Source organism: Lepidochelys kempii, chromosome 6 (assembly GCF_965140265.1).
Source record: "Lepidochelys kempii isolate rLepKem1 chromosome 6, rLepKem1.hap2, whole genome shotgun sequence".
NCBI classification, from domain to species: domain Eukaryota; kingdom Metazoa; phylum Chordata; order Testudines; family Cheloniidae; genus Lepidochelys; species Lepidochelys kempii.
The window spans coordinates 104,836,351-104,862,587 of NC_133261.1; the positions used below are offsets into that span (position 1 = coordinate 104,836,351).

Sequence of the window (26,237 nt, forward strand, 5' to 3'; positions counted from 1 at the left end):
TCTACTCTAACCCCAGGATGATGAGCCTTTAGCAAATTGTTCACTTTATAAACACTGAATTAAACAGAATGTAGATTCAATAAACTAAACTAAATGGGACACAAGCCATTTCTTGAACTTGAGTTTCCATTTCAGTGTCATGCTTATATGGTCTTTTCTCTCTCAGTGTATCATTGTCAGTTACTGGAATGCCTCATGAAATATAAGCAAGAAGTATGGAAAGTAAGTTTGTGACCAAATATACCTTACATAGACAATGTTGTTTACAATAATGAAAACCAGCTGGTTTGAAAACTGTAGTCACTTTGAGCCAGAAAGTCAGAAGTCGTGATCTCCGTATGTGATCCTCTTGCTGAATTTGGGGTAAGCAGCTGTTGGTTGCTCAGAATTGGAATTTACAGATGCTGTTCCATCTCTTCAGATCAGGGCCCGTTTTCTGAATCCTGCTTAAATGTGGCTCAAGTTGGGAAAAATCTTGTAAGAGCAAGAGATCTTACTAGTTCATATTGGACTGAATTTTTATGAGGACGGTTTGTGCGTAGTATCATTGAGGCCAGAGGTAATTTAGTCCCTATTCAACCTCAAGTCTGGATTCTTATCCTTAGCCTGAACCAAATCTGAATCCAGTTATGGATTCAAACTCCACCTTTTTGGTCTGTATCTAGACAGAAGGCTTAACTTGTTTGAAGTTATTATATATGATGTGCATTGTGGTAGCAGCTGGAGGCCCCAGTCAAAATCACATACTCATTATGCTAGGTGCTTTACAAACACACCAGTATGAAGGGTTAATGTCTAGCTATTCCACCTGGAAGCAGGCGGGGCACACCCTGACTGTTTCCTAGAACCAATGCACACATTGCTCTTTCCAAGGACAAGGGCTAGATATGAACCCTGAGAACTTGATTGTTTGGACAGCAACTGTGGGAGGCTTTTTTAGCCTGGGCTCAAGGCCTGAGAACCAGGATTGTAGTAGATAGAGGATGGTAACTAAGCATATGAATCAACGTCATACATTCCTTTGTGTAGCAGTGTGTAATGCTTAGGGGGAGAAATATAAAAAAAGGAGAAGGTGGAAGGCGGGGGGGCAGAACAGCCCATCTCCGCTGACCAGCCTGTTTGCTTGCATAAAGCTGTGTTCTGTCTCATCACTGAACCGCAACACCAGTAGAGTTGCCATCTAATCTCCCCCAAAGAGTTTGCAAAAGGTGGTGGGCAGGGTGTAAAATGTGTACAATCTTTATGCGTGTATGCACATTTGAAAACATACATCAAGTAATGTTATGAAATGAGTAGTGTTTTGTCACCATGCAAACTAAACAGCTACACATGTTTTTCCTTAGGACTTGCTGTATGTAATAGCTTATGGTCCTTCTCAAGTAAAACCTCCAGCAGTACAAATGCTATTCCACTATTGGCCCAATTTAAAACCGCCAGGGGCAATAAGTGAGTACAGAGGACTGCAGTACACAGGTAAGTGCAAAAATGTTTGTATAAACCCAAATAAATACAATAAATGAGGTGGTCTGGTGTGTACTAGTGTTAGCTGTTAACTCTTGTCAGAGTGATCCTAACTACAATATTCTATAGGTAGATATATTAAGTATAAGCAATGTCTATTTCAGTGTGCTTTCAAAAGGTGATGATAATTGGTAGTAGTTATGGGTAGTAGAAGCTGGATCAGATCCAATAAATACAGTGTGTCAGTCCCAACACTAACTGGATAACCCTCTCCCCATAAACCTACAGTGAAAAGTCCTGAACCGGGATATAAATGTACCCTGTAGGTCCAAGAAGGAATCCCTTCCATGTCCCTTTCTACTGTCAGTTGGATGCTAGTGATGCCTCATTTGTTATAGCTGCTGCCGTTGCTATGACTCCTCTTCTAGCTATTACTGTCACTGGAGTCAGGTGCAAACAGAGCTCAGTAGGAAAGTTCCCAGGACTGGAAAGAAGGATGTGGGAAAGCAGGAAGAGAGAGACGAAGTTGAGTAGGTGGATGGCACAAGGTCTCACGCTCACCTTCCTCTGTGTAGTTTTTGCATCTTATATTGGTAGGGGATTGTGCTTCTGCTGGGGTGGTTCTTAAGGTGGGGAACTTCCTTTTGCTGCTTGTTGGCCTTAACCCCATCTCTCTGCTTTGAAGAATCATATTTTCAATACTGTATTGTGTTGTCCTTTTGGATTTTTTTTCCATTTGGAGTACAGTTGGGCTGGCACCAGAACCCCACACTCAGATAACCCTGAACTTTGGGACATTCAGAATGTGAACTTGGATCTGAATCCAAATTATGCCCCTGGAATACACCTCTAATATTTGATTTCTGTCACCTCCTATGTAGCATTCCCTTCCCCTTTTTAATGAAGTCAGATTATTGGGATTTAAACGTTGCTCTGCTTTGTATATTGCTGGTTTCTGATCTTGTTCATTGTATTATTATATTTTAAATTGTTGTGCGGCTCATTTAGTGCTAGATTGTGTGTCTGGGCCACAGTATTGTCACCCTCAAGAGAGCAAAAATAAGATTTGGACCCCAACAAATCATGAGATTGTCCCCAAAAATCATAGGCTTTCTAAAATTAAAATATTCCATTCTGTGGGTTTTGGTCTGTCTTCTGGTTTTTGAACTGCTCCTGCCCATCCCCAGCGTGTGCATGACAGTGTTGCAAACGATTCCACATTTATTGGGTAAAGTGATTTTTGGCTCCCATTACAGGAGCTCTCGCCCCAAAATTTGCATGTTCCCTGCCAGCAATTAATTCTGACCCCACTCCTCTCAGTTCAGCCCCACAGCTTCCTCTCTGCTCTTCCTGGGTTCTCACCCCCCACTCTCAGGCCTGGGGGACTGCAGCAGGGTACCCTCTCCCCTTTCCAGTTGTGAGCAGGGGGCAGCTCGAGGGGCTGCGGAAGAACACTCATGCTGTCCTGTCCCTCACATTGCTCAGAGGATGGGATGGAGTTGCCCTGAGCAGTGGTCTGTTTAGTTCCCTCCTTCCCCCTCCCCTCCTGTCAGAACAGTTTTGGTTTGGTATGGGGTGGTGGTGAGTGCTTTTTCTGTAGCAGTTCTGATTGGTTGCTCAGCCCCAGGAGGTAGGCAAGTGAGGAAGACAGCTGATCAGAGGGGGTTCCCCACTAGGCAGGGCACAAATTCCCTAGACTAGAGGGCTGGAATGTGTGACAAAATCTGAGCATTGAGGACACAGCCCTTAGTAAGGGATAGTGTGTTGCTGAGCTGGCCTCGGAACAGCTCAGCGAAAGAAATGTGTTTTAGGGGGCCACAATTTCCAGGCTACTCCTCTATGCTCACTGGAGGTAGTCAGAAACTAATCCAAAGTCTGGGTAGCATGAAAGAAATGAAAGGGCTGCTGGGGAGGGTTCCTTACTCCTGCCTTATACCCTTGTGTGTGGGAATACAGTCCACCTCCTAATCCAGACAGGCATGTTATAAATTGTTGTTGTTACTAGTATGCTTCCTGGGGCAGGGGTCATGTCTTCCTCTTTATTTGTATGCAGATAGCACAATGAGGCCCAGTCTAGATTGGGGCATCTGGGCACTAGCATAAATGGTACCTATGAATAATATTTGTTTGTTAATCAGCTGTGTTTTGGTTTTGCAGCCTGGAATCCCATCCACTGCCAGCACATTGAATGCCATAATGCAATTAACAAACCAGCCGTGAAGGTAACAGTCATTTCCACAGGACCAGAACTTTGCCCAGTTGAAGGCCTTACTGTAAAATTTCTGTAAGCCCATGGGTTGAAGCTAGGGCCCCATTTTGTCTCTGGTCACACACTGAAGTCGGTAAGACTTGTATGTAACCAAGGGCTGAGTTTGGCATGGAAATTGCTTGCAGTTACCCGTATCTTTAATGGCCTGCTTTGCCTTCTACTGAAGTCAGTTGCAAAACTTCCATTGACTTCCATAAGATCAGATACAGGAACTAAGATGGCAGCATGGCCTGTGGAAACTAAAGGTCCTAAGAATACATCTTGATGGCCTATGTAGCCTGGCTGCTCGGATGAAGATGGAGTATTTCATCCTGGAGCCTCCATGAGCTATGTCCCCATATTAAATATAAGGATGGTTGCGGGCCACATATAGGGTTGCCAAGTGTCCTGTTTTTGACCAATTGGGATGTTGGCATCGCCAACCGGGATGTTAAAAGTCCGGTCGGCGGCACAGCAGGGGCCCAGGGCTAAGGCAGACTCCCTGCCTGCCCTAGCTCTGCGCAACTCCTAGAAGCAGCCACCAGGTCCCTGCAGTCCCTAGGTGCATGGGCGGCCAGGTAGGCTTGATGTGCTGCCCCCCCTCGCTCCCCCAAGGGCCGGCTCTGCAGCTCCCATTGGCCAGGAACCAAGACCAATGGGAGCTGTGGGGGCGTTGCCTGCCGGTGTGAGGGCAGGGCACAGAGCCGCCTCGGCTGCCCATGTATCTAGGGGACCTGGCGGCCGCTTCCTGGGACCCATGGTAAGTGCCACCAGGACCGTGCAACTCCTCCCGCATCCCAACCCTCTGCCCCAGAACAAAGTCCCCTCACACACCCAAACTCCCTTCCAGAGCCTGCACCCCACACCTCCTGCACCCCAACCCCCTGCCCCAGCCCCGTGAAAGTGAGTGAGGGTGAGCGACGGAGGTAGGGGAGATGGAGCAAGCAGTGGCAGGGCCTCAGAGAAGGGGCAGGGCTTCGGGGCAGGGGGCAGGGCAGGGGTGTTCAGTTTTGTGAGATTAAAAAGTTGGCAACTATCCACATGGAAAATCTCTGGAGTGGTCTCTGGCTACCCCAGTGTTATGTTTTCTCAAAAATGTTACTTATTATATTCTCCAAAGTGCTTTAGAAAGAAGATAATAGCATCATCCCCGTTTTACAGGAAACAGGAATCACAGAGAGGTTAAGTCATTCAGACCCCAGGGTCATTCAGTGGGCAGTAGGAGAGTCAGGAATAGAATCCACATTTACTGAGTCCAAGTCTGGTGCACACTGCCTGTAGTAAAGCTATTTATTTATTTATAGACCTAACCTATGTTCCAGGCACTGTATAAACATTAAAACAATTAAACTGATCAAAATGACACTTGACAGATCTCTCCCTTCCAGCAAACTAGGCTCCCAGTATATTATAATTGCAAAAAAAAGATGTTCACACTTGACTTCAGAGCTCCCAACATTTCCCACCCAGCATATTCCAACTCCAGCCCCTCATCCATCCCTTCCCAGTCACCCCCAGTTAGGTCCTCCCATCACCAGAGAAAGATAACAGGTAGGTGTTGCATTGTGACCTGAAGACTCCAGCCATTCAGTGGGGAGAGTAACTCTTAGTGAGATTTACAGTTCTAAGGTTTGTACATGAAAATGCTTAATGCTTAGAAGTCTCGAATGGACTTTCATCTGAACTACTTTTTGTAGAATGAAGATCAGAGCTATGTAGAGATATATGAACTGAGGCCTATTCTCTCTTCGATACATGCCCCAAACTCTTGTTAATAGAGAGAGGATGGAAGTTACATCCAAAGAATAATATACCCTGTCATTCGCAGCAAGATCAAGCTCTTGGCTAGATTAAGAAACTTTTAATTTCATTTAGAAGTGATATTATGATGTCTGTTAGTGATTGCCTTTTGTCTTCACTGCCCCCTTGTGATGAAACTGGGTGACACAGCAAGGCTGCTTCAGTTTGCATCCTACTCTGATGGACCCCCTCACCATCTAGCCTGCTCATTGGTCCTTTGTCATAACCCTAGCCCTCTGGCTGGATGGCTGGCAGTCCTTTCCCCCTTTCAGGGTGCTAAAGAGTCCAGTGCTTCAGCAGGCCAGTCACCTTAGATGAGGGGCATACAGTCATTGAGCTCTTTGAGTGTGGCCCACTTGCTCAAGACCTTAGTAAACCCTCCTGATGGGTTTGGTAGGGGAGCCTAGGCCTGGCCATTTTCTGGATTCCAGGCTAAGAACCCTGTATAAAGTGGTTGATGTCAATTTCTTTCAACCTTTTACTGTTTCCCTGGTGTGCTTCCTAACACACTGCTCCTGTAGACTGTTCCTCTAGTTCACATTTTGTGGTCCTCTCTTCCAGAGGGTCTGGTTTCCTGGGTGGCTTCTCACTGCTGTGTTACAGAGACCTCTGTTCTCTGTGGCTCTACAGCCTCTCTGGCACTCCCCGGGCTATACTCCAAACTGTCCTTTTGGTTTCCCTTCTGGTTTCCCACATCTAGAGTGACCCCCCAGCCTTCCTCTTGAAACTGGGGCTGTAATTCTAGCCATTAGCATGTTCCTGTTTCAGACAGGAGTGGGCCCAGATTAACCAATGTGCCCTTGGTGAACTTGCACAGGGCCTACCAGAACACAAAACAACACCCCCCGCCCCCCGACACACACAAATCCCACACTTGATTGGTGCTGTGACCCTGTGTGCCAGGTTGCAATTATACTCAAATTTGGTCCAGCCACCGCTGTCATGCCACAGGGTAGCTGGGTCATACTGGAGTGAGTGGTCCTGTGACCTGAGCTCAGCCCCCCACTTTTACAATAATCACTGGACCAGCAGAAGGCTTGCTGTACCTCCACCCCTCCCCCCAAAAGTCCAGGGAGGTGCACCTCCTTGCTTGAGAACCTCTGCTATAGAGGGTTGGAGCAGGGCAGCAAAATGAAGTTTTGCCTAGAGCGGTGATTATCTTGTATATCACCTGCTCTAGTTTAATGAGGACGGGGGGGGGGGGTGAACCACCAATTTCCGTTGTGCACAGGGCCCCAAAACTCTTTTTAATCTGGCACTGAACCGGAATCTTTCTAACTCTCCTGCAAGGACCTGGGGCTGTTGTTTAGGTAGTTAATTCGCTCCTCGGGACAGGAGTTCCCCCAGCTCTCGTCTGTGGAGCTGGGAGTTGTGATTTAGGCCAGTTACAGGTCTTAGCCAGCTTCACCTTCAGCTGGGCACTTTTCCCCATCCAGCACATGAGCCTTCTCCTAGTGATATCGGCCTTGCTAGGAGTGGGGAAGCAGCATATAAGATGGTCCCCTTCTTAAAGCTCATCCCAATTGGCTGGGGGAGAGGGGAGTCTTGTCCCACTCATTCTGCAAAGATCCTGGTCCTGGGCCTTTAAAGAGACAGTAATGTGATTCCTCCCAAACACTACTTATTCCCTTGACCATTTCCTCTGTCCCCAGTATCTTCTTGGTCTTTCTATATCACCCCACCACCCCCGAAAAAAAATCTTAAAGGGGGCCTGTCACAAGGATGGTCTACTCACCACTGGAGCGCCTCCTTCTGGCCACATCTGGGGATTAGCTGTGCCAGGCCGATGCTTCTTCCTATGGTTGCGCTCTGTCCCCCTCTCAATCTCGTTCTCTTGGGACTCAACTGCTCCCGCTTTGAGGCTTGGCCCTCCGGCCAGATCACTGTAGTTTTCCCATTCCAGGGGGAAAGTCTCTTAGGACCCACTGTCCCAGGCAGTCTTCTCTTTCACTGCCCCTTAATGGTGCCACTTCCACAGTGTTTGGTAGGGAAACCCAGGCCCACCCTCTACACTGGGTTCCAGCCCAGGGACCCTGAAGCAAACAGTCAAGGTCTGTACAGTCCTAAACATTACTACTGTATCCCTGGGTTGCTTCCTACCTTTCCTTCCCTCATCCTGAGAGTGACTGCAGCCTCATTCTCTGCTGCCCCCTTCTTCTCTCAGCTACTGGGCTTTATACAGCACCCTCACCCCACCATTCCTGTTCCTCTGAACCTCGTCCCTAATTGGTGCTTGCTCCCTGATTCCTCCTTCAGGTGCAGTCTAGGCGCTTAACTGGTCCACCTTACCCCCTTCAGGCCTTGTGTGGGATGGACACCCCATCACAGGACCATGCCATGTGACTGGGGTGGGCTGACCTCTAGGTACCACTACCCGTAAGGGAAAGATCAACCTGTCACAGTGTCCATGTCCAGACCTACGACTGTCCTGCTTCCAAGTACTTAAATAGTGTAATGCATCTGCTCAAATATGTGATCATGTTGCCATCTAATGGCTAACCCACAAAGGGGATAAAAGCCTCACCGCTAGTGCAAGACAGGGGAGTTATTCTTTTAGCTCTGGTGGCAGAGGCCTGCATTTCGAGAGCCGGAGCCCCTGGGTTCCATCTCTGTTATCACATATGTGCTGTATAGCCAAGAGCCATGTTGTGTGTATACTTGCAGTGTATAGGTGTTACAAGTGACACCACTGAGATTGAAAGATCTGGAATTCTACCTTAGCTTGGCCTAAAAATATTGAGCCAAATTCTCCTGTATGAGATTCTGCCTCTTAGGGCACGGCTACACTTGCAGATGTAGAGCGCTTTGAGTTAAACCAGCCTTCGTAGAGTACAGTAGGGAAAGCGCTACAATCTGTCCACACTGACTGCTATAAGCGCACTGGCGTGGACACAGAGAGCAGTGCATTGTGGTAGTTATCCCAGCATGCAAGTGACTGCAACATGCTTTTCAAATGGGGGGTGGGGTGGGGTGGAGTGTGATAGGGAGTGTGTTGTGGGGGGAGAGAGAGTGGGTTTTTGGGGGGGCTGAGAGCATGTCAGCATGCTGTCTTCTAATTTCAGACAGCAGCAGACCCCCCTTCCCCCTGTCTCCCTCTCTCACACACAGCGTTGCACAGTAATGGTTGCTTTGTCTCAGAGCAGATAAGCAGTCGGCTGTCAGAAACGGAGCTTTCAAAGGGCATATCCGCATTCCTACAGCGAGTTCAAAACAATGACAAGAGTGGCCACTTGACTTAAGGGGATTATGGGACATTTCCAGAGGCTGATCAGAGCGCAGTAATGCAACACCTCGTTCACACTGACGCCCAGGCGTTTCAGCCAAGGCACAACAAGCGTTAATCTTCTCACTGAGGTGGAGTACCAGCAGCACTGTTGCCATGGAGTCAGAGTGCTCTTCATGCCTTGCCAGTGTGGATGGGTAGTAAGCTAGGGCGCCCGGGGCTGCTTTAATGCGCTCTAACTCACAGGTGTAGCCAAGCCCTTAAAGCACTGCAATGACCATGAAATATAATACATGTGTTTAGTTATAGTAATGTAACAAAGACACACCTGTGTTACTCCTATAGGCCCATTTAAAGCAAGAATGCAGAAAACAGGACTGACACTGCTCTCCTTTTACACAGACTGGTTCCCTGTTTTGAGCTTGTTTTTGGCGGAAACCATTTGGGACACAACACTGGCAGGTGCTGAGTGCCTCCTGCAAGAGGAAAAATGCCCTCCACAAGCACTGACGCCAGTGGATGCTCATTACCTTGTAGCATTGGTCCCTTGGATTGTTATGAAACCAGAGCACTTTCTTGGAGAGAGAAGTTCATTCTGTTCTTCCTGTGTGTTTCAGATGTGCATAGAACCTTCCTTGTCTGTGGCTCTGGGTGATAAGCCACCCCCGCTTTATCTGTGTGAAGAATGCAGCCAGAGGATTGCAGGGTGGGTAGACTAAGACTCAGAGATGAACGAGGATCACAAATAGTTGGTTAAAAACAGCTGCATACAATGAGTTTACAGCTCCAGATTCTAACACCCTCAATCATGTTGAATAGAATCTTACTCCACAAATAATCCAACTGAAGTTAATGGACCCACCTGTAAAGTAAGGTGCTACCTGGTACGAGTAATTGTAGCAGAGTCCGGCCCAAAGCGAACAGCATTTGCTTTTAGTTTTCACGTTAGTGAGTCTTAAAGGTAAGATTTGTGAATGTTATGATTTTAAGTTATGAATCCACACCCTTTTTGCACAAGAACAATGTCTCTCCTCACCATTAAGAGCACTGTAGTGAGGTCTCCCTTGCTGAGACATCGTTACTTTTATGGAAAATGTACTTCAGAACATTCTCTAATGCATACCATGAAGCAGCTGCATAAGGAGTTAAAACTAGATCACACTTGTGAAGTACATGCAGAAATACATTCAGACATGAATTATCCTCACATTTTAAGTTTTGTTTGGAAACTTGTTAATTTACAAAATCCACTAATTTGCAATGTGTCTCCCAATCATTAGTGCAAATGAACGAAGTTCTGCTTAGTTCAGAAGCTGTGTATATTTATTTTTGGCCCTTGTTTAACAGACACCTCTGTATCATAGCAGCTGCAGGGAAAAATAATTAAATTCACAGAAGTCATCTTGGTTTTGAAGTCATCCTTGATTTAAAGCTGCCGGGAAAAGTAATCAAATTTAATTGCAGCCATGGCTTCTAAACAGATATACAGTGTATGGAACAGGTACTTTTCCTTTTTTCATGTTTGTCTAACACTGTTCACCATCAGTTTTTAATCTCAGTATATACAGAACACATTGTGTTTTCTAAATTGCTAAATTAATATCTTCAAAGTAATATTTGAAAGCCTTGAACATGGACAGATATCAGCACAGTGATAATTTACAATCAATAGGGCATAACAAAGAGAACTGATTTAAAACAGCCCACTATTTATTATGTGCTATTTACAGAAAAGCTTTTTCAGAACAGTGTAGGTCACTGATGTTTCTTTTGTGCAAAAATAAAATAAAAAGGGATGTTAATTAAATATTTGAATTATTTTAGGGACCACAGTGAATGGTTGGTTGATGTTCTCCTGCCACAAGGTAAGATTTACTTTAAGGATGAATAACAAGTAATTGTGACTCTACAATCATAAGTTTGTTTATTTTTCTCTGTTATCTTAGGTATTATACATCCAAGAAGACCACACCGAATCCTAGAAAATAATAATTGTTTACACTTAAATGCTCCTTAGCATCTTCAGAGCAGTGTGCAAACATTAGCTAGTCATTATTGTTATTAATCATGTTTATTATGGTAGCCCAGAAGGGCAAACCAAGAGTGAGGCCCCATTATGCTAGGTGCTGTACAAACACAGACTAGCAGATGGTCCCTGCCCCGAAGAGCATCCAATCTAAATAGACAAGACTGACAGACAGGCTGAGGGAAGGGGTAGAACACAAGCAGAATGAACACTGTGAGGGCAGCAAACATGTTAATTCTGCCATTTGGGGTGTGTGTGGATTTACTTAGGAGGGGATTAGCTAAATGGAAAGAAAAGGGAAGGGAAAGTGTGGGTGGGGCAGGAGACAAGAGGGGAAGAGGTGCAGGGGTGGAGTGAAACTTAGGTGAAGAGAATGTGAAGGAGAGGGAGGAGGAGGGGGTGGAGCAAACAGCCAGTCAGCACAGGGCAGAGAAGGTCCAGACAAAACTAGAAAGTTCTCTGAATGCTCAGACATCCAAAGGACCCTTCTTTGGCTGCTTCTGCTCCCACCAGCTGCAGTCTCTGGCTGGCTCCTGCCTTCTTTCTGTCTTCTCCCAAGCCCACATGGTGAGGGGATGGGAGTCACTACCTAGGTTCCAATGCCTTCAGTGTGGAGTGGTCTCCCTGCACAGTTCTGGGTGCAGAGGCATGCTGGGGGAAGGGTGGCTCTGGGTGGGTGCCATTTGATCCCTTCTCTCCAGTGCAGCAGTCAGTATTGCCAGCTTCAAGAGATCAAAAATCATGAGTCAGATCCCAAAAATCATTGGCCCCAAAATCATAACATTTAAAAAAAAGATTATATTGTGTTTTTTAGGCCAGTCTCTTGATTTCTGACCTCCCCTTGTTCATTCCCAGGAGGTGTGCATGTAACAGTGTTGCCCACTCTCCCACATGTAATGGATAAGGTGATTTTTGGCCCCTGCTGCAGGAGCTCTCACCCCCACATCTGCCCTTCTCCTGCCCAGCAATTAATCCTGTATCCCAGTCCCCCATCAGGTGTCTCCCCACCCAAACCTCTTCAGTTCAACACCCCCCCCTCAGTTTATCTCCCAGCCCCCGTCATCACCACCCCAGCAGTTCATAGAATCATAGAATATCAGGGTTGGAAGGGACCCCAGAAGGTCATCTAGTCCAACCCCCTGCTCGAAGCAGGACCAATTCCCAGTTAAATCATCCCAGCCAGGGCTTTGTCAAGCCGGACCTTAAAAACCTCTAAGGAAGGAGATTCTACCACCTCCCTAGGTAACGCATTCCAGTGTTTCACCACCCTCTTAGTGAAAAAGTTTTTCCTAATATCCAATCTAAACCTCCCCCACTGCAACTTGAGACCATTACTCCTCGTTCTGTCATCTGCTACCATTGAGAACAGTCTAGAGCCATCCTCTTTGGAACCCCCTTTCAGGTAGTTGAAAGCAGCTATCAAATCCCCCCTCATTCTTCTCTTCTGCAGGCTAAACAATCCCAGCTCCCTCAGCCTCTCCTCATAACTCATGTGTTCCAGTCCCCTAATCATTTTTGTTGCCCTTCGCTGGACTCTCTCCAATTTATCCCCATCCTTCTTGAAGTGTGGGGCCCAAAACTGAACACAGTACTCCAGATGAGGCCTCACCAATGTCGAATAGAGGGGAACGATCACGTCCCTCGATCTGCTCGCTATGCCCCTACTTATACATCCCAAAATGCCATTGGCCTTCTTGGCAACAAGGGCACACTGCTGACTCATATCCAGCTTCTCGTCCACTGTCACCCCTAGGTCCTTTTCTGCAGAACTGCTGCCTAGCCATTCGGTCCCTAGTCTGTAGCTGTGCATTGGGTTCTTCCGTCCTAAGTGCAGGACCCTGCACTTATCCTTATTGAACCTCATCAGATTCCTTTTGGCCCAATCTTCCAATTGGTCTAGGTCCTTCTGTATCCTATCCCTCCCCTCCAGCGTATCTACCACTCCTCCCAGTTTAGTATCATCCGCAAATTTGCTGAGAGTGCAATCCACACCATCCTCCAGATCATTTATGAAGATATTGAATAAAACCGGCCCCAGGACCGACCCTTGGGGCACTCCACTTGATACCGGCTGCCAACTAGACATGGAGCCATTGATCACTACCCGTTGAGCCCGACAATTTAGCCAGCTTTCTACCCACCTTATAGTGCATTCATCCAGCCCATACTTCCTTAACTTGCTGACAAGAATACTATGGGAGACCGTGTCAAAAGCTTTGCTAAAGTCAAGAAACAATACATCCACTGCTTTCCCTTCATCCACAGAACCAGTAATCTCATCATAAAAGGCGATTAGATTAGTCAGGCATGACCTTCCCTTGGTGAATCCATGCTGGCTGTTCCTGATCACTTTCCTCTCATGCAAGTGCTTCAGGATTGATTCTTTGAGGACGTGCTCCATGATTTTTCCGGGGACTGAGGTGAGGCTGACTGGCCTGTAGTTCCCAGGATCTTCCTTCTTCCCTTTTTTAAAGATTGGCACTACATTAGCCTTTTTCCAGTCATCCGGGACTTCCCCGGTTCGCCACGAGTTTTCAAAGATAATGCCAGTGGCTCTGCAATCACAGCCGCCAATTCCTTCAGCACTCTCGGATGCAACTCGTCCGGCCCCATGGACTTGTGCACGTCCAGCTTTTCTAAATAGTCCCTAACCGCCTCTATCTCCACAGAGGGCTGGCCATCTCTTCCGCATTTTGTGATGCCCAGCGCAGCAGTCTGGGAGCTGACCTTGTTAGTGAAAACAGAGGCAAAAAAAGCATTGAGTACATTAGCTTTTTCCACATCCTCTGTCACTAGGTTGCCTCCCTCATTCAGTAAGGGGCCCACACATTCCTTGGCTTTCTTCTTGTTGCCAACATACCTGAAGAAACCCTTCTTGTTACTCTTGACATCTCTGGCTAGCTGCAGCTCCAGGTGCGATTTGGCCCTCCTGATAACATTCCTACATGCCCGAGCAATATTTATATACTCTTCCCTGGTCATATGTCCAACCTTCCACTTCTTGTAAGCTTCTTTTTTATGTTTAAGATCCGCTAGGATTTCACCATTAAGCTAAGCTGGTCGCCTGCCATATTTACTATTCTTTCGACTCATCGGGATGGTTTGTCCCTGTAACCTCAACAGTGATTCCTTGAAATACAGCCAGCTCTCCTGGACTCCTTTCCCCTTCAAGTTCAGCCCCCTACCCCATCCACCTTGACTACCCTCAGTTCACCCTCCCAGCACTCACCCCATCTGCTCAGAACCCACCATCAGCCCTCACCCTCCTCACTTCAGCCCCCCCTCCGGCAGCCTCACCTCTGCTTCTTAAGGTTCTTCACCCTCCCCAGACCTGGGGGGCTGCAGTGGGGTCCCCTCTTCCACTTCTGGCAGGGCACCAGCACCCCAGGGCTGACAGCTGGAGCCCTGGCCATGCCTGGGGGCGGCTGACAGGATTTAAAATTAAGCCTCGCTTTTAGAACTCTCAGATGTCAGGATTTTTTTCAGTTCATGCTTATTTGAGGTTTGGCCCTCCTCCCCTTCTATCAGATGAACTTTCTCTCCCCTGCTGGGGTGTAGCCAGCCAGCTGTCTCTTGTTAATTTGATAGCTCTGCTTACCTGATATTTAAATGAATTCTCATTGTCTTTCAAAGTACTTTGGAATAAACTGCCCTATGGAGAAAACACCTTCCTTTGTTTAGGATGGGGTATCTCCTGTTTAACTGGAAACACATGATTTGTGCCATGGCTGAGGAAAAAAAAATCCTGTTTCAGAGTGGTAGCCATGTTAGTCTGTATCAACAGAAAGAACAGGAGGACTTGTGGCACCTTAGAGACGAACACATTTATTTGAGCATAAGCTTTCGAGGGCTAAAACCCACTTCATCGGGTGCATGCAGTGGAAAATACAGTAGGAAGATATATATACAGAGAACATGAAAAAATGGGGGTTGCCATACCAACTCTTAACGAGACTAATCGATTAAGGTGGGCTATTATCAGCAGGATTAAAAAAAACTGTTGTGATAATCAGGATGGCCCATTTCAAACAATTGACAAGAAGGTATGAGTAACAGTAGGGGGAAAATTAGCATGGGGAAATAGTTTTTAGTTTTTTTCCACTGAATGCATCTGATGAAGTGAGCTGTAGCTCACAAAAGCTTATGCTCAAATAAATTGGTTAGTCTCTAAGGTGCCACTAGTACTCCTTTTCTTTTTAGTTAGTGTAATGACTCATCAACTCCCTGACTTTGAGAGTTCTCTTGCAAAACCATGAGTGAGGCTTAATTTTACTCAGAAATTGCAACTCTTGCCATCAGTTCACAAGAGTTGGCATGCATGAGCATTCCTTGCTTTGCCTACTTCAGGACCTACCAGCTTGCATCTCTCTTGCATACCCTATAGTTTACAGCATGCAGCGACCTAACTTGACCCAAGCAGCCTGGCATTGGGGCTGAAGTATTGCATTCGGTGACATGTAGTCTGTGTGGGATGACACATCCATGCAGGAGAGAAAGGCCGTTGTGGCTCACATTTAGATTTCAGTGGTCTGCATTTTATCAGCCCTTGTACCCAGGTGTTTGTTATGATTTGCTGGTTGAGAGAAAGAGGCACCGATTTAAATTCTGCTAGTATAGAAAGTGAATGTAATTATAAAAAGAAAAGGAGTACTTGCGGCACTTTTAGAGACTAACAAATTTATTTGAGCGTAAGCTTTCTTGAGCTACAGCTCACTTCATCGGATGCATGCAGTGGAAAATACAGTAGGGGGATTTTATATACACAGAGAACATGAAACAATGGATGTTACCAAACACACTAATGAGAGTGATCAGGTAAGGTGAGCTATTACCAGCAGGAGAAAAAATTTAAAAAAAACCAAAACGCTTTTGTAGTGATAATCAAGGTGGGCCATTTCCAGCAGTTGACAAGAACGTGTGAGGAACAGTAGAGGGGGAAAAAAACACGGGGAAATAGTTTTACTTTGTGACACATCCACTCCCAATCTTTTTTCAAGCCTACTTTAATGGTGTCCAGTTTGCAAATTAATTCCAATTCAGCAGTCTCTCGTTGGAGTATTATGAAGAACTTTCCTTCAAATTACAGGCCCTGACTTTGCAGTCCCTTGGCAGACAAAGCTTCCATTAATTTCACTGGAATTTTCACTAGAATTCAACACATTGGCTGGGTACAGTTGACATCAATTATCTGATGTGTTTCAGATACAAGTAGGGAAACCTACCATATAGCTGGAGGAAAAGGATAATGTTTAGAAAGTCAAGTCAAACCCTGGAGGCTCTTTTTTTACAAACTTGTTTCTCCCATGGTTGCCGTGGTAAAGGAGAAAAGTGTTAGTACTGTGTTGATATTTTATATACCTTCCCCTTACAGCTGAAATTTCTGCTATATGTCAGAAGAAGGTAAGACTAAGTTGTTTCTGTGATGGGGCATGATTTGGTGTGTTTGTGCGTAACTTCATCCCATTACTGTGTGGTATATTTTTTGCCATCTGAAGTTTTTTCATTATGTATCCATTGCCACATTTGTTAAGGGGAAATGAAGGTGATTTATCAGTGAGATTTGTTTTGGCTCAGAATTGCTGCCATTTGACTTTTGATTTTGAGGTGTTTCCATTAAAATGATAGCTTAACAAAGCAGTCTTATTGTGCAATTGATTTTACCAGTCTGTGTATAATACTACTTATAAAGAGGAGAGTATGAACTACTAATTTAAAATCCAAGCATTTTATGTATTCTGGGCCACAATACTGAAGTACTGAATTAGTCCTTATTAGGCACAACTCCCATTATAGTCAGTGGATTTTTTGCTTAAGTAAAGACCAACTCAGTCTTCAGTATCGGACCCTACACAGAGTACTGAGAAACCAATCTGCTTGCAAAACATACTAGCAAAATTTTCTTAATAATAATTTAATAAGTATGGATAGACATGTTCAAGGTCTCGTGCTAGAGAAAGCTTATACATCGAGCCAAAATCTCAGCTGGTATAGATTGGCATAGCTCAGTGGAAGTCAGTTTATATTTCAGAAATTTTGAAAGTTACCCCTAATGAGTTGGTGTAAATTGGCATATCTCCACTGAAATCAATGAAGCTACATGGAATTAAACCAGCTAAGGATCTGGCCCTGTTATGTGTAACTTTCAAAAATTCTGAGTTATAATTAGGGAGTGAGAGAATTTTGCAGGACACAAGTATTAAATATTCAACAAAGTGAACTCCTTTTCCTTGCTGTATTTCTAGTTTGCTTCTGAGAATCACACTGCTCTGAATCGGATGGGTGGACTTAGAAATAAATTGGGTACAGGTGAACTGAAAATGAGATGCTATTATTACCTTTAGAGATTGGCCCAAGCCAGAAAGTTGAGGTTGTTGGCTGAGGCGTTGATTTGGCCCATTCCAGAGAAAGGAGACTATCCATGACATTCAAGTCTAGGTCTACATGTATCTTTGCTTGAAGTTTAGTAATGCTTGGCTCCGGGGATGTTTTGGACCCATCGCTAGTGAATTTTAAAAAATGCCAACATATTAGCTAGCTCTGTTATGTTGATTTTCATTCTCGTTTTCAGTTCCACTTACTGCCACATGTGGCATGATAAAATCTGTTTGTTTCCAGAACTGTAGCTCACATGTCAGAAGGGCTGTCGTCACCTGTTTCTCAGCAGGCTGCTGTGGCCGTCATGGAAACAGGCCGGTGCGCTACTGCAAAAGATGCCATTCAAACCATCACAGCAGTGAAGTTGGGGCAGCAGCAGAGACCCACCTCTATCAGACATCTCCTCCCCCAATCAATACGCGGGAGTGTGGGGCGGAGGAACTAGTTTGTACTGTGGAAGCTGTGATCAGGTAATGAGGCAAACAAACACACAGATCCTGACCCTCACACTTGTACTTGCAAATCCCAGGGCCAGGTTGTGATCCTAGTTTCACCAGCGTAAACTAGAGACTAGAGTGACTGCACTGAAATCATCCTGGTGTAGCAAAGATGAGAATCCAGCCAAGGGACTTGTACACATGTGTTTGAGTGGCAAAATTTGGCCTTGAAAGCTGGAACTTTATCTTATTTCATTATATTTTTTACCCTTCAAGGACACTGTGCACAGGGAGATGAATGAAATCTAGTGCTTTAACTTGTAATAGTCACTGACCAGCTACCTTCTTCCAGTGTAGGAAGGCTGAAGTACGGGCCACATTCCCCTTGTTTTGCAGCTTGCTGAAAGAAGCAGAGTTCCATGCTGAGCAGAGAGAGTATGAACTCAACCGCAGGAGGCAGATGGGCCTCTCCTCTTCCCATCATTCCTTGGACAACACTGAATTTGATAACAAAGATGATGACAAGCATGACCAGCGCATCCTGAGCCAGTTTGGAATCTGGTTCTTGGTAAGAGTTGCTTGCTGTTTCTCCCTCTCCCCTCTTTCGTGTAGGGTCATCTGTCCTATCATTGACCTCACTCTTAAATTCATTTAGCTTAATTCAGTCATTTAACAGGAAAGGATTGATCTAGTTAAATTGGTGCCATTTTTATAATACAGACAAGCTCTAAGGTCACATAGCAGAGCTGGGAGGAGAATCCAGATTCCCTGACTGAGTTACTTGCTGTAATCATTGGATTACAAGTGCACCTCTGTATGATGTTACATACCGTATCTTTGTAACTGTTCTACAAGGATATGTTTTACACTATTTCTAGGTAAAGGCAAAGGTATTCATTATTTTTTTTCTAATGTGCATAACTAGTTTATAAGAGTTCAGTCTTTGGTGCTTTCCACTGTCTTCAAGAACTTCTGTGTTTCTGCTGACACATCCCAGACAGTGAATTTGTTACTATGGTATTATTGCTCCTTTCATTACGAAGGATGCCGCACCACAGATTTGTTATCTTTATAATAAGCAAATACTTTAGGCTCGTTAGTTCTTTTCTCATGATTTGCATAACTGGATAACAAGAGGAGTTTGTCTTGCTAGAAGAAATCTGTTTTCACTCTTTCTGCTTTCAACAGTCTGCCCCTTTCTTCTGTTTCAGACACAGAAGTTATTATTGAAGTACTCCCAGCACTGTTCACATTCTCTTCTCCCTGTGTAAGAAGGTTTTTCCTTAAGTTTAGTTTCCAGAAATTCAGTTGTAGTTTTAGTGACAAACGTAACAGGAGCACTTCTGCGTACACCAGAGTGCGGAAGCACAAGATACATATCATTTTAGATACCATTTAATTTTAATTTGTTTTTCATTACTTCTCCATTGCTTGATGTCTTGCCACTACACATTTCCCAAATTAATTGTCTTTCTTCTTCACCATCCCCACTCACTTTTAAATCTATTTCAGTCTTGAAAAGATGCTTTCCAGCCTCCGCCCTGCTTCTGCCAAATAAGACTCTGTGAATGTTTGCAACACACCCTCGCAGTCCATATTAAACTCATCCACTAGAGAGTTTTGTTTATTACAAATTTGAAATTCAGCCCATGTTAATTCAAGGTTTGCGAAGGTTCATGCACTGTTTGCTTGAATCTGTGCTGATGAACTCCCCAAAGCCTAGTGTATCTGGATCAAAGTAATGGGGCATTTGTGCTTTAAAGATTTTTTTTTTTTAAGTCTGAAACCAGGTGTGTCAAGGTTCCTCCCCCACTCTGAACTCTAGGGTACAGATGTGGGGACCTGCATGAAAAAACCTCCTAAGCTTATCTTTACCAGCTTAGGTCAAAACTTCCCCAAGGTACAAAATATTCCCTCCCGTTGTCCTTGGACTGGCCGCTACCACCATCAAACTAATACTGGTTACTGGGGAAGAGCTGTTTGGACGCGTCTTTCCCCCCAAAATACTTCCCAAAACCCTGCACCCCACTTCCTGGACAAGGTTTGGTAAAAAGCCTCACCAATTTGCCTAGGTGACTACAGACCCAAACCCTTGGATCTGAGAACAATGAAAAAGCATTCAGTTTTTTACAAGAAGACTTTTAATAAAAAATAGAAGTAAATAGAAATAAAGAATCCCCCCTGTAAAATCAGGATGGTAGATATCTTACAGGGTAATTAGATTCAAAAACATAGAGAACCCCTCTAGGCAAAACCTTAAGTTACAAAAAAGATACACAGACAGAAATAGTTATTCTATTCAGCACAATTCTTTTCTCAGCCATTTAAAGAAATCATAATCTAACACATACCTAGCTAGATTACTTACTAAAAGTTCTAAGACTCCATTCCCATTCTGTCCCTGGCAAGAGCAGCATACAGACAGACACAGACCCTTTGTTTCTCTCCCTCCTCCCAGCTTTTGAAAGTATCTTGTCTCCTCATTGGTCATTTTGGTCAGGTGCCAGCGAGGTTACCTTTAGCTTCTTAACCCTTTACAGGTGAGAGGAGCTTTCCCCTGGCCAGGAGGGATTTCAAAGGGGTTTACCCTTCCCTTTATATTTATGACAAGGTGAAACAGATTTTGATGGAGTTTCACTCTGAATTTTGGTTTGATTAAAACCTGCAATTCAGAATGAAACTCGGGAGGTACAAATCCACATTGACTAAAGCTGATGGAAAGGTTTGTATTAGCTGCTGTAACCACTTAGGGTATGTCTGCACAGCAGCTGGGAGTATGCTTCCCATGTGGGTAGATGGACATATGCTAGCTCTGCTTCAGCTAGTGCACTAAAAATAGCCAAGTAGCCGTGGGTCTACCCACGCTGGGAAACATGCTACCAGTTGCAATGTAGACATACCCTCAGTTTCATACATCTCTACCATCTGGGCCTATACCACCAGTACACACTTAGCCAAAAGCTCTTTCCTTGTTCCGTGAGGAGCGATCAAAATTTTCCATAGCCAGAACCATATCTTAAAACAGAAATTATGTTGTGGACAACTCCCTTCTTGTTTGCAATCATGTAGGCCTTCTCCCTTCCCATTTGGACTGCATAACATCACTGTGACAACCACAGCAATTGCCCGTATGGAAAAGTAACATTAAGCAAATATTTAATGTGATTTAAGTGTCTTTTAATGTGGAAATAAGGATGAGGCAACAGCACCATGTAACCAGCCTGCTGTCTGTGGTCCATAGTTTGAGAACTTCTGCTCTAGGCATTTTAACCAGTAGTTTAACCTATTTTATCTGCAAACTATTTGTAGAGTGTGGAGTAAATCTTCTTGCCTCAGAGTTCCTTCTGGAGGAGAGAACTAAGGTGGTGTGTTGGTGGTTCCACTCAGCCCTGTTGTATGTGGCTGTAAGAAGTTGCCTAAGGACGCTCTGCTTTTGTCGCCTTTAGTCCCAGCCGTGTGTCTGAGTACCCTCTTTCCTCATGCCACACCTGCCTCTGTGCCTTTTTTTCATGCAGCCCTGTTATGTCTAGTCCCCATTCAAGACTTGGGCCACCATGCGTCCACCCTCTGTACCACTGAGTCCAGTTCTTCAAGGGCATTGATAAACTACAGTATTGAAATATATGCTTTATATAGAACAAAAGAAATTTAAAAATCCCTGTGGGGCCTGATTCATCTTCCACTGACTCTGGTGAAAAACAGGAGTAACTTCATTGAATCAAATGAATACATTGCTTGTAAAATGGGTGTGAAAGGAGAATCCACTTCTACTAACTCTCTGGGTTTTTAGACTCAGCTACAAGAAAACTCCTAGGTACCAGGAAATCCCTTCTGATTGGCTGTCCTTTCCCATTTACCCACCTCTTGGGGAAGGAGAACCCAGAGCTGCTGCATAGGCTAAATGGACAGCTCATTCCATCAGCCTGTGTAGCAGGCAGAGGTTGCCCCTGGCCTCCCAGCAGGGTAAACAAAAGGGCTGAGCTATGGTGAACCCCCCAGGCCTTTGATCTCTGAGCATGCTGGGATGCAGCTTCCCCCTACCAGCTCTGCAGCTCCCTATACGTCCTATCCCCCAAGTATTTTTAACCACTTCCCAGCATCCCCATATTCCTCTGCTGCCTTCATCCTCCCCATTTACCCCTAATCCACCATGTACCACTGACCTCCCTGTGATTCCCCCACCTGATCCCCACCATGTCTCTGACCCTCTGTCCCTAATATCAAACCCTGGGTACCAGCTTCCCCTCTTACGTCAGAGTCTTCTGGGAGGGGCCCTGATGGGCTGCCCTCTCCTCCTGGCTTCAAAGGGTGCCCAGCTGCCCTTTCCAATCTCTAGTCTTCAGGGGGCCATCAAGGGGGGTCACTGTTCACCAGCCAATCCAGAGAGAGCACATGGGGATCAGAGGGGAGGGCAGGGATGGCACAGAGTCCTTCACCCGCCTTGCCGTGCTCACAAGCTGAGTCCTGCTGGTCTGGGAGTAGCTCCAAAGGGGTTTGATGGTGAGAGGTGTCTCCCTAGGGTAGGTAGGGAAGCCCTGCCCAAGAAATAGATATGCCCCAAGCCTGCAGGGTGGGAACTGGCAGGGCCCAGAGTTTAAGCAGGGCTGGGACCTGCTGGGTGAGGGTAGAAAGAGTATCTCCCAGCCCGATGATTGATCCTGGGGTGCGCTCTCTCTCTCTCTCTCTCTGAATTGCGGGGATGTAGTGATTGCCCTTGGCAGCCCCCCAAAGACTAGAGATTGGGGACAGCAGGAGAGGAGGGCCACCTACTGAGGCCTATAGACAGGTGCTGTCCCAGGGCACCTCCACATGATCTGGGTGGCCCTGCAGGTACCCTGCCTCAGTTTCCCACTGAGTTCCCAGAATAATCCAGTCACAACAAGGTCTTTGAAACCATATTCCCCCTCTTCTGGAGTTTAACTTATTAAGTAGCATCCAGATCCCTAAATGACCCCTTTCTGCTCACCCCTCAGGTTTAGGGTGGCACAGTCCTCTTTGGGACTGTGTTGCCAGTCCTGGCTTCCCTGGCCTGTAAACTCTCTCCTCTGGTTCAGGGATCTCACTGCCTTCCTTTCTTGAGCTGTGTCCCAGTTGAGCTCTTCCCCCTCAGCAGCTGTGTGGCATCAGCCTGTCCCTTCGACTGGGCTTGGAGCCTCTCAGTCAACTAATTACACTCTGGGCCTCCCCCATGTGGGTCTAAGAACCCCAAACCCTTCTGTGCTGGCTGGGGCTACAAGGAGTCTTGCCCCCTTCTGTGCTGGCTGGGGCTACAAGGAGTCTTGCCCCAGCCATTCTACAAGGCTCCTAGTCTCAGGCCCTTAAAAGGAGCACTGGTCTGGGATGGTCTTGTACTATTTCTGTCTCCAACACTAACTACTCCCTGGGACCATCTTCTTCTCCCCCAGTAACTGCTTCATTTGCTTCCCAGGACACATGGAATGGGGTGACTACCTCCTCGGGCCTTAAAGGGCCAGCACCCATTTACAAGGCCTCTTCCAGAAGGCTGAGGAAAGGGGAGGGGGAGCTGGGGCCCTGGGGTGTGGTATTAAGGTATGGTGTAGGAGGGCAGAGACATTTATGCAAATATATGTAAATGAGACCCTTCGGCTTTCTGTTTACAAATGTTGGCAGGTCTGAGAGTTAGGCCCCCTAACTCTGAAGGTGTTTGAACTACTGACTCAAATGATGATGTGACCTTACTGTCTTCACCCTCCTAATATCTCCTTGTCTAAACTTCGAGTGTAAGCACTTTGGGGCAGAGATTCCAATCTTGTTTTGTATCGAGTTGTGTCCATCTATGGTGGTTAAAACAGTTTTCTCTGAAAGCTGAAGGCCGCTTTATATTCACAGGAGGTGTAGCATATAGGCAACAGCAGTACAAACTTCCCTGCTCTGTTCTGTCAATGTGCCTCATCCCTGACCTTGAGGGAACATCTCTTGATGGTAGAGTGAAAAATCAATGATTTTACTGAACGCCTATGCAAACCTAGGCCTCTGCAGAGACTGACAGCAATGGTGCCAGTTAGCATCAAGTGAACACTTTTCCATTAGGAACTGGACAGAGATCAGCAATTCATTTCAAAGAGACTGTCAGATGATAATGCTTTTCAGTTAATACACATCTGAGCTGCAGTCGTACAAATACTGAGAAGCAAGTAGTTCCATTACCCCATTATCAAGATGCAGAGTGGAATCTCAGAGAAGATGAAGAAACTTATAGAAAATGGTACCGTCCCCTCCCCACCAGCAGTTACCACAGTATCTTGGGATAAATGGAAAATTAGGTTTGTTTTTGCTGTCTTCCAGGTGAGCCTTTGTACTCCCAGTGAGAATACTCCCACAGAGAGCTTAGCTCGCCTGGTTAGTATGGTCTTCCAGTGGTTTCATTCCACAGCTTATATGATGGATGATGAAGTTGGTAGCCTGGTGGAAAAACTCAAACCTCAGTTTGTCACCAAGTGGCTGAAGACCGTTTGTGACGTTCGATTTGATGTCATGGTTATGTGCCTACTTCCTAAGCCAATGGAGTTTGCCAGGGTAAGAACATTTTCTGTATTTTGTCCAAAGATTCTATGAAAGCCATAATGCTTGAAGTCTTACTGTGGTATATTCAGAAACTTTAAGGAACAAATTCTGCCCTCAGATCAAGGCATACAGGCCCAGACCCATAAGGGTAGTTAGGCACCTAACTCTCTGAGACAGGGTGCTCTACTCACTGCAGGATGGTGCCTCCTCCTGGCCATCTGGGGATTAGCTTAACATAGCCAAGGGCCCTTCTTGTGATTGCATTCCATCTCTGTCTCTTGCTCTTGGTCTGCAACCCTTCTCTCACTCCAGAAGCTGCTGCTGTCTCTTCATGATGGCGCTCCAGCCAGGTCATTCAACGTTCCTCCCTTCCGGGGTTGTGTACCAAAGTCCCTGCTCACCAGCAATTTTAGGCAGTCCTCCCATTCACTGCCCCAGGTGCCACTCCCTCAGTAGCTAATGGGGAAACTGAGCCCACCCTCTACTGCAGGTTCCAGCTCAGGGACCTCTAAACGCCAGTCAAGGTGTGGTTCCCTCCTGCACCTTGCTGCCTTTCCCTGGGCCTCTTCCTTATCTCCGGAGAGCTGGATTCAGAAAAGAAGTTAGGCGTGGTTATGTTGAGTGTCAGAATGCCTAACTTTTAAGCACCTAGAAAATCACTGTGATACACAATGCCTGAGTTAGGCACCTAAACTCCTATACAATGAATGTGCAGAGGCAGGCACCTTAGAATTAAATAAAACAAAAGCCCCCAGCATGCTAGGCAGGAAGCCAGCTAGCCAGTGGGAGGTGCCAACAAGACAGGCGTGTGATAAGCCCTATCCTACTGCCAGAAATAGGCACCTATCTCTGCTGGCAATTCTCAGCTGTGAGCACTCCTGAAATTAGGCACCTATACCATTATTGTTGGTGGTACCACTACCCGCCCTGTAACTTTTAGCCCAGTGGTTAGTGCACTCACTTGTGATGTGGGAGACCCAAGTTCAATTCCCCATCTCTGCCAGTGGGGGAGAAGGGATTTGAAGTGGGGTCTCCCACCACCCAGAAGAAGGCTCTATCAACTGAGCTATGGGATATTCTGGTGTGGGGCTCCCTCACTCTCTCCTTTTGATGTTTGGATAAATAATGAAAGTGGACTGGACCTGGTGTCTTCTGCCTTCCAGCTTGCTACCCTAATCACTGGACTACAAAGTCTTTCTGTACTGTGGATAAATACTTAAGTAGTCATTGGGCCAGACAGGGAGAACTGCATTTAAATCTTCAGCTGCACTTCAGTTTCCCCTGGATCATATGGGAAAAAAAAAAAAAGCAGTTCCCATGGCTGAATCTGAAATATCCACAGAACTTTACTATTGATCAATCATCATGATTTAATGTCTGTAAGGTGCCATGCAAATATATGATGCTACACAAATAACAAATGCAAGAATTATAATAGCTAATAAACACTATTCCTGGAAATGCCCTCAGGTTGGTGGATACTGGGACAAATCCTGTAGCACTGTGACACAATTAAAGGAAGGTCTGAATCGCATCCTCTGCCTGATTCCATACAATGTAATAAACCAGCCTGTGTGGGAATGTATTATGCCAGAATGGCTGGAAGCCATTAGAACAGAAGTGCCTGATAATCAACTGAAAGAGTTCAGGGAAGTACTAAGGTAGGTAAACAGGTACTTGAGCTGTAACAGTGGTGAGTATATTAATTAACAAGGGTTTTAGCACAAGAAATTGGTGACGTTGAATAAAAATGGCTTTTAGAACTGCTTTGCTTATATGCAATAGAAGAGACAGTGACTAGATGCAGCTGAGTCATTAATAAATTAAAGTTGGACCTTAACTGGAACATTTGATCCAAAGTTCCACAGTATCATTGGATCTGTATCATGATCCAAAAGTAGGGCTAGATTGACCTTTGCCCTGAGCGGACAACACGTCCAGTTGGTTCTGGCACAGTAGAGAGAGCAGCCTCCAGGGAAGTGCTACTTCTCCCTTACAGGTGGGTCTGGAGTGGGTATGCAGGGGTGGGGAATGGGCAGAGCCCTGGCTTGTGCTACCCAGCACAGCTGAGCTAGCACAGAAGTGGAGTAGTCTGCTACTGGTCGAGCAAATTACTTCCCCTCTGGAGTAAAGGAGAAGCCA

The 26,237-nt window shown here is 45.7% G+C and overlaps 1 protein-coding gene across 12 annotated transcripts in view; it reads left to right on the forward strand.

Moving 5' to 3' along the window:
• Nucleotides 1-26,237, forward strand: part of UNC79 (unc-79 homolog, NALCN channel complex subunit) — a 161,993-nt gene that overhangs the window by 21,165 nt on the left and 114,591 nt on the right. For 10 of the 12 annotated variants that reach the window (XM_073349519.1, XM_073349521.1, XM_073349522.1 and 7 more), the window contains 10 exons: nucleotides 167-222; nucleotides 1,344-1,473; nucleotides 3,619-3,683; nucleotides 9,350-9,438; nucleotides 10,557-10,597; nucleotides 16,130-16,158; nucleotides 17,374-17,603; nucleotides 17,967-18,138; nucleotides 23,877-24,107; nucleotides 25,566-25,756. In XM_073349519.1, coding sequence (XP_073205620.1) covers nucleotides 167-222; nucleotides 1,344-1,473; nucleotides 3,619-3,683; nucleotides 9,350-9,438; nucleotides 10,557-10,597; nucleotides 16,130-16,158; nucleotides 17,374-17,603; nucleotides 17,967-18,138; nucleotides 23,877-24,107; nucleotides 25,566-25,756 — 1,234 coding nt within the window. Of the gene's footprint in view, nucleotides 1-166; nucleotides 223-1,343; nucleotides 1,474-3,618; nucleotides 3,684-9,349; nucleotides 9,439-10,556; nucleotides 10,598-16,129; nucleotides 16,159-17,373; nucleotides 17,604-17,966; nucleotides 18,139-23,876; nucleotides 24,108-25,565; nucleotides 25,757-26,237 lie in introns of those variants that run through there. The other 2 variants (XM_073349526.1, XM_073349528.1) reach the window with 2 other exon arrangements.